The sequence below is a fragment of the Mauremys reevesii genome, linkage group 4, assembly GCF_016161935.1.
Source record: "Mauremys reevesii isolate NIE-2019 linkage group 4, ASM1616193v1, whole genome shotgun sequence".
Taxonomy (NCBI): Eukaryota; Metazoa; Chordata; order Testudines; family Geoemydidae; genus Mauremys; species Mauremys reevesii.
This window is the reverse complement of record NC_052626.1, coordinates 30,700,372-30,709,049: the sequence shown is the minus strand read 5'-3', so window position 1 is coordinate 30,709,049 and position 8,678 is coordinate 30,700,372. Positions and strand designations below refer to the sequence as shown.

Sequence of the window (8,678 nt, the reverse complement as noted above, 5' to 3'; positions counted from 1 at the left end):
CATTGAGGCATGGGATTCCCTGTCTCAGAGGCCTTTTCAGAGAGAGGGAAATCATCCAACTGCTCACGCTGAATAGAAAATTAGTGGACTGATATACTCCGTAGGAAAGATTTTATAGCCACCAAGTCTATTAAAGGTCAAGTGATAATGATGTATATACATTGAACAGACTGCAATATAATGTCCCTATAACAGAGCACTCACCTTTGCCTATTCACTCTTCAATGTTAATTCTCTTGACAGTTTGAGTGCTACAGCACAGGATGTTAGGCTCACAGTGGCTTTGGTTTTTAAGACCACTTTAAGATATATTCACTGTTACAATTTGTGTTTTTTCAAGTTATGTGATGCACTTAGATATGAGATAGAGGCAATAAAAGTTTAAATAAGACACATAGGGATTCAGAGGATAATTAAAAACACCTCGCATGTCAGTTTAATAAATAATTAGAAACATTGTTTTTCAAGTTGAAGAGCTCAAGGCTGTGATGAATCTCATGTGTCTCCATCAAATCAGAGCCTGTAACCTCCCAGATAGGGGTCTAACTCTTTAGCAGTTTAACCTGGAGGTCGGTGAATATATTCAAGCAAACTCCTTGATGAAGGATTTTTAAGAGAGGAGAATGCAGTAGATAAAGACATATGCCTTTTGGGGGTTCTAGATTGAAATAACAGGGAATGTTGCAGGTCACTTTACTACAGTTCCTCAGTTTGGAGATAACGTTTATCCACGTTTGTAAGATGCTTTGAGATTGATGCATGAAAAGTGTTATGTAAATTCATACTTGTTAAATATCAGCAATGTGCTTGGTGTTCTTTAAAATGATCTCTGCTCAGAAATGCTTAAATCTAAGTGCCTTCTCCTACAAAGACATGCCTGTCATTTAATTCACAATTCGTTGCTCTGAAGCCCTCATTAAGGAGATTACAATCTAAACAATATCAATTTATGATAAAGCTAATATGGAAATATTGTACAGAGAAAAATAATATAGTTGCACGTGAATACTTTCCAGTATTAAAATAAATTTACACAAATCTCCTAAACTCAGATCTAGCCCCATCTCTGTGAATCTGGGATTTTCTAAAGGAAAAAATATATTGCACCTATTTGTTTTTTTTAAATCTTTTATTATAAACAATCCTGTAGTTTTCAGAATGTGATTGCTACATACTATAACAAAAACATTCCTAGCTGACCAGATATCAGTTTAAAATTGCTTACATATGTCTTTTGCTATATTAAATCGGAGCCAGTGTAAGGAAAACCTTAAAATTTTTTAGGGATTTAGTCTATCACAAGGAAAACACATTTACAAACATGAATAGAATTAAAGATATGTTTCATCATATATACATAAGCAGCTGATGAAACTTGACAGACACATGAGAAATTTTATTTGAACATAAATAGATTTTTTTAAAGTAGATTTCTTTCTCATGTATATAACATTATTTTGGTTTCTACACTGAACAAGTTCTTTAAGACAGAAACAAAGACTTCATCCTATGAGAGAGATTCCTGTATATTACTTAGGACATGGGCAATCACGCACATGGGGATGCAAGAAGAAGTGATAGCACATTTATTAATACAGTTTACACAGCAATCCTATACAATGATTTTACTTTTCATTTACATATGTACAAGTCACCTTTGTACATGGGATGCCATCTTTGCAATGCCATTGAAATCAGGCATCTCCCTGAACAGGCTGTATCAGTTCCAGTGTTTGTATAAAAGATAAAGCAAGTGTCAAAAGGCAGCACCACTTGGCTTTCAGAATCAAGGATCCGCTGAACTGTGTGTGTAGTGGAGGAGTGAGGCAAATACACTGACCTCTTTGGGTTCAAACAGTTCCCAATGTGAAAGGTTAATATGAGACCCTTTAATTCTACTCCTCCTATTTATAAAATGCAGCTGTCACAAACATAATTGCTTTTACTTACACCCACTGCAAAGCCATACACTTTTGCCCTTCAGCTTTTCTTTAAGCTGCTGCAAGCGTCTGGTTCTTTTCCCCAGGGAGGAGTTTGGCTTTTACATGATCTTTTCTGCAACTTAAGTCATTTTTCAAACTGAGGGCTGAATTCAGCACAGTTAAATTTGACCCATGAATGTTTCTTTAATGCAGAATCTGGGGGAGCATGGGAGAGGGCAGTATGAAGATAGGGAGAGGCGGTGACCAATTGTCAGAGAGTGGTGAGCCCTCACAGATCCCCTTGTCTTCAGCTGGATTTGTGGGTGCTCAGCACTTCTGAAAATTAGGCCAAAGTCTTTTGTGGGAGTCTGTAAGGGGTCCACTTTGTTTTAGGCACTATAGTGTGAAAGGAAAGGCCCTGGTTCGGCTGTTCAGTTCTGTTTTTTAACCGTGAAAATGTCCTTTGTTCCATTAAAAACCAGTGGCTGGAAGGCATTTAGACAAACTAGAAAATTAGGTGCAGGTAATGCCTTTTAAGACCTGCCACAGTGTTTAGACAAATGTCACTAACAAATTCCACCCAAATGTCACCAGCTTAAAACACGTTACCAAGAGAATCAACGGATTACACACATCCATACTCATACCAGACGGTCTGCTGGTCCCCATGGGGATCTGGAGAACCAGGAGTGCTCCTGGAGCTGCCCCCTCTGTTGGATTCCTCTATTCCCCCTGCACCAGCGTGGCCTTCTGGTGACCTACTCTGGCACTTGGTAATGAGGGCATCACTCCGACTTTGCCCTTGGGTAACATCGCCCTCACTGTTACTAGAGGCAGCTCTGACAGGAGTCACGGTGGCCACTTCCCCGGAGCGTGCAGCTGGCTTGGATTTGACTTTAGCCGGTGTATATTGTGTGGGTGAATAGTGCTGCCCAGACACTGCACTCACTTGTTCAGGCTGCTGTACACTGTTGGCACCGGCAGAGGCAGAAGACTGATGAAACGAAAGAGGCCTCTCCTCCTTTGGAGGTGCCAGAGAAAGACGTCTCACGTCAAGCTGCCGACAACGGGAATCGACAGCTTGCAAAGTGCACGCTGCCTTTGCAGACTGTGGTCTGTCTCGTACGGTAGCGTGAGAGCCTGGGGGCACAGAGAGCCGCAAGGTCTGACTGCCAGAGTCTTTGCCTGCATGAACATCTGCACCCAGCTTCTGAGGGCTCTCCTGTCTGTATGTCTCTGGGCCTGTGGCTCTCAGGAGGTCTGCAGAGGCCAGACTAAAGGCTCTGCTCAGTGAGGCATTCCTCTGGCTCATCGTACTGGTCTGCTGCGGTTGTGCCATTGGCCTCAGCCCACTGAGTGGCTGATGTGGTGGTGTGGGAGGAAGTTTAAGAGATCCTGTGGCCAGTGTCTCAGATTCAGCTGGTCTAAGGTTGGGTTTGACATAGTGTCCAGGTTTAGCCACTCTCCCCTCTTCACTGGCGATGGTCATTTTTATAGTTGGTGACACATAGCTGGTAGGCGTCTTAGCTGTCTCCTTTCTACTTGGCTGACCCAGCTGGTTCCCAACAGGAGTGGGTTCATTTGCTTTTCTAAAATAATCACTCAGCAAGTCATCTCTGCTACTGGAAGTGTCCTACGGGGAGAAAATACATACAGGGCACATTAATGGCAACAGTGTTATAAGGAAAATGTGTTTAGCAAGCACTTTTCCTCTCAAGGATGTCACAACATAATTCCACACATCAAGCAACCCAGGGATCAACACAAAGTAACTGTATGAGAGAGAGCACTTGGCACTACGTACAACATGCCTCACCTTCAAAGTGCTTTACGCACTAATTGGTGTGTCAGTGTCAACTTTTGAGGGACTCTCAACATCTTATATAAAACCACTTATTTCATGCCTATAGCTGAGAGCACTGGGGGAAAGAGTAAATGTAGATCAATGAGTTACATGATGATCAAAATTAGATTGTGACAGCCTTATTTGCCAGTTTAATTGTCACCAGTTAAAGAAATTCATCTTGATAGCACCCTGGGCTGCAGCTCTTTTGCTTCATTTAGTATCGTCCAATTTAGTGCACATCAGTGATTGAGTGTTTGTCATTTCTAGAACGCAGGCTGTTTTGGACAACACCTTGTTCAATATTAGTGAAACAACAGGAGATTACTCTAAGTGGAGATGTGCTAGCAGCCTACTATAGGGCAATTTCATTGGGCTTGGGGTTTTTTGGACCAAGGCCAACATACTGCATGTGTTAAATGCTGTATGTACAATAGATGAATGATTGAGCATCCAGAAATTAATGTGCAATATTCTGAAGGCAAATAATTAACCTGGCCACAAAATAAAATATACAATAAATGCTTAATGGAGATGGACTCATGCAAAACATACGGATGACACTATCAACTGCTGTTGAGGTATTAGTAAAAGGCATGCTGTGAATAGTTAACGGACATGTTAGTTATAAAAAGAATGTGTTGAAACAACCTGATGTACAGACGCTCCCCGGGTTACGCAAGACCCGACTTATGCAAATCTGCACTTATGGAAAAAGTTCCGTAAGCTAGAAATAGGAGGGTTTTTTTGCGTAACGGTTAGAGATACGTTTCCAACTTACGCAAAATTCGAGATATGCAAGGTGTTCTGGAACGGAATGCTTGTGTAAGTCAGGGAGCATCTGTACTTCATTTCTTTACTCTTCTCTGGGAAGTACGTCATGGTTTAATATATCTTTTCATTTCACTAGAGTTTACAGAGAAGGTTACTTCCAGTAGCAAAACCCATTTTGCTCATAGTAAATAGTAATAGTTATAAAACGGCAGCTCATGATAATTCCTTACTGTGTCAGAAGCATTCCAGGTTCAATCAAATGCTAAGAGCCTGGGTTATTTTTTTATGTTAGTCTAAATCTCTGTTGTGCATGTTAAAATTAGAGGGCCACCATATTGCGCTATTACAATCCTCCCAGCAAACAGGGGCTCATGCTCAACACTGGAAATACTTTAGGGATCATTAATATGAGTAATTTGGCTACTTTAGTTTTTAAACTAAAGTAACGCTGAAACATTAAAACAAGCTTCCATAGGCATTAACGTGCTTGCAGGCTGGAGTGAGGGGGGAGCTGTTAACTGCACAGTGATAGCGATGGATACCCTGGGGATATACAGCGAAGTTGCTCTCCTACTCCCACTGCCAGTTCTGGGCCTCAGACTGTCACAACACGAATGACTGAGGACTGGTTCGACTGAACGCGGAGGTTCCTGATGGAGGGAATGAGATGGGAAATGGCAAGAGGGATACAGTGCGTCAGCTTCTAACAGAAATTGGTGCAATGAGATAATTTCGGTCTCATTTAAGCTGCGTCGCCGCTGAAAAGGAACAAGGATGACAGAAAGAATGAAAATGGAGACATGATCACATGGTTACAGACAAGTGTTTTGCATTCAACTAATTGACCCCTAGAGACTCAGAACAAGGGATTACAATACATTTTAAAAGGTTTGTCTTAAACATTGAGGACCAAATTCGCTGATGTCATAAGAGGGTGGGACTCCGATGACATCAGTAATGCTACTGGGCTGTTGATGTACCATTAACTTTCACTCACTTATGCCAACAGTGAATTTGGTCTGAAGATATCAACATGTTTTGTACTGCGACATTTCATGTGACTGGTATGCATCATCACTAAGTGATACAAGACATTTACAAACAAATGCATATTATTTCCTACAAAACATCTTTAACTGCACAGTGAAATATTGTAGCATTGATTTCACCAACAGCACAACAGTACCACATGGTTCATAGAAACAGATAAAACAATCCAGGGGAACAGAGACTTCCCTCCCTCAAATCCTTAATAAAATCCTCCTGAAAAAACTGGATCATGAGATTTTTTAAATAGAGCAGACCTTCTTGAAGATCCACACTTTATAATTCAATTAATGATGGTCATCAAGCTTTAGTTTTCGGCAGAGATTTAGCAGCCGAGAACTGTATCAAAGGCTCAGATGATTAAAATTTAATTCTGCAGAATACTGCACAGTACAGTTACTAGTTCACAAATAATTATAACTCACCTAAACTTAAAGCTGGTGGAATAATGGGAAAGTTTAATCACAAAGAATTACTGGATGAAAAAAATACCAATTTTCCAACAAATATCACGTAATGAATTATTTCACTAACTCTCGCTACAAATATAAAAATAAACTAACAGGATATTTGTGATGTATTATCCTGAGTTTTTTTGCAGGGGTTGTTCCCTTAAATACTGATTTGAAAAATTCATAGCTCACAATGAGCTTTGTGTAGCTTGAAGGCATCTCTCCCCCAGAAGTTGGTCCAACAAAAGATATTACCTCACCCACCTTTCCACTTTAATGAGTCTCACAGTCATTAGTGAGGATCTCACTGTATTTCTTATTTGTCCCCTCCCCGTCAGATCAGCTTGGAATATTTTCATGTCACCTAAGATAGCTATAGTATTATTTTACGTACACTCGGTGGGGATAACTTGTTGGTCTCTTCCAGAAACTCTTCCAAAGTCACCATGTCGCTTCCAGGAGAAGCAGATCGCTGCCTGCCAGCATAGGATTGGGTTGGGTTACTCCTCTGAGGTATGTCATAAGTCGAGCTGTTCCTGTGAAGGGAGGGGTCTTGTCTGTTGTTAGAGCTTAAGATGGCAGAAGTGGAACGACAGATGTAGCCGTCTCTGGGCAAGGCAGGTGTGTCTCTACTTGGCACCATATCTTCACTGCTGAGGCTCTCAGCTCTGCCGTAGATACGATCTGAAGAACCTGAGGAGGGAAAAAAAGCAACATTAAAAACACTTATTTTCCTCTATTTTAGCAGAATGTCAACTCTCTACTGAGGTAGGTATGTATGACTCAGTTCCTTTTCCATGCTGAATATGTCAACTAAAATTGGACTTTACAATCATTATTTCCTCCTCCCCAAAACCACATGAAATCAGAGCTTCAGAATACCAGGAACAGTACCTATTCCAGAGCTTCAAAAAGGAATCCAGTTACATGAGCCGAGGTACTTGTCCCCAGAACAGGAGTAAGAAGTTCTACTTCATGAGCCAGATTCTGAGCCATAACAGAAGAGCACACAACAAAAGTCAGCTTTTCACTACCTTGATCTCGGGGCTGTTGTGTACAGGGCCAGTACTCAAGTACAAGGTACAGCAGCCTTGATGCTCCTCTAAATTACGCTGGTTGCTAATGGTCCTAAGGAGCTGCAACAGCTGCCAGGGGGTTGGTACAGGGTGGTAGCATCCTGGCCACATCCCTTCCTATGGCCACACTCTTTGCTAGCAGCAGGGATAACAGTTGAGCCTCCGTGTCAGCTCTGTGGCACTAAAAGAGCCTCCTAGCCCTGGCATTGTGCCAACTTGAGAGCCAGAATTTGCCAGTGAGGCAGCACAAAGTGGTTTCACCACGTTTAGCCTAATAGGTTTATCCTTGTTAATAGACAGAACTCTAGCAATCTAGACAGCATAGAATCATAGAATATCAGGGTTGGAAGGGACCTCAGGAGGTCATCTAGTCCAACCCCCTGCTCAAAGCAGGACCGATCCCCAACTAAATCATCCCAGCCAGGGCTTTGTCAAGCCCGACCTTAAAAACCATTAAGGAAAGAGATTCCCCTCCCCAGGTAACCTATTCCAGTGCTTCACCACCCTCGTAGTGAAAAAGTTTTTCCTAATATCCAACCTAGACCTCCCCCACTGCAACTTGAGACCATTACTCCTTGTTCAGTCATCTGGTACCACTGAGAACAGTCTAGATCCATCCTCTTTGGAACCCCCTTTCAGGTAGTTGAAAGCAGCTATCAAATCCCCCCTCACTCTTCTCTTCTGCAGACTAAATAACCCCAGTTCCCTCAGCCTCGTCTCCTAAATCATGTGCTCCAGCCCCCTAATCATTTTTGTTACCCTTCGCTGGACTCTTTCCAATTTTTCCACATCCTTCTTGTAGTGTGGGGCCCAAAAAGCATGTTTATCTTACGAAGTTGTGCATAGAGTGAGAATGCTGGAGAACTGCTTGTATATACAGACAGAGTTTAAGTCTGGACTTTCATCCATCAGAATACCCCAAAATGATGCCTTTGATATGGCAGAAGAATCGGTCTCTCTCTCTCTGTCCTAGAATTCATGTCCCGTTAGTCATGATCATGCTTTAAAAAATCATTTTTGCTAATACTGTTTCAAGTCTCTGTGGTAGCCAGGCCCCTGCTCAGGTTACAAAACCATGTTATTTGTTCAAGCCCAACTGGAAAGAAAAGAAAATGCTTTGCATGCAATTCAATTTCATTTCCTGTTCATCAGAAGGCATCTCAGCTCTGAAAATATCTTACCTTTCAAGTTCAGAGGTGAACTACTGCTGGATGCATTTCGACTGCTCTCTAAACTATTTGGCTTGGAAACTGTAAAGAAAGAGGAATATTAAGTTCATGAGCACATAACAAGGTCTGGACAAAACGTTAACATTTTCAAAAGTGCCTATGTGACTTAAGAGCCTAAGTTCCATTGACTTCCAGTGAGACTTAGGATGCGACTTTTGAAAATATGACTTTGGCACTTGAAAATTTTACCAGAATGTGATGTACATCAAGTGAGAAAGCCTGGACACAACACAAATCAACCCTGTTCTTCCTTTGTCAGGTGTTTAAGAACATCTCATTTTCTTACTATCATTTTGTGCAGAGAAATGTATTCTTCAGTTTGCTTCTACAGTAAT

General features: G+C 41.5%; 1 protein-coding gene across 3 annotated transcripts in view; it reads right to left on the bottom strand.

Annotated features, from left to right (window-relative positions):
* Nucleotides 1-1,110: 1,110 nt before the first annotated feature.
* CCDC88C (coiled-coil domain containing 88C) overlaps nucleotides 1,111-8,678 on the bottom strand; it is a 128,217-nt gene continuing 120,649 nt past the window's right edge. For 2 of the 3 annotated variants that reach the window (XM_039534929.1, XM_039534931.1), the window contains 4 exons: nucleotides 8,296-8,364; nucleotides 6,433-6,731; nucleotides 5,082-5,297; nucleotides 1,111-3,555 (listed from right to left, as the gene is read on the bottom strand). In XM_039534929.1, the coding sequence (XP_039390863.1) occupies nucleotides 2,548-3,555; nucleotides 5,082-5,297; nucleotides 6,433-6,731; nucleotides 8,296-8,364 (1,592 nt within the window). In that variant the 3' untranslated portion in view covers nucleotides 1,111-2,547. The remainder of the gene's footprint in view (nucleotides 3,556-5,081; nucleotides 5,298-6,432; nucleotides 6,732-8,295; nucleotides 8,365-8,678) is intronic. The other variant, XM_039534930.1, reaches the window with a different exon arrangement.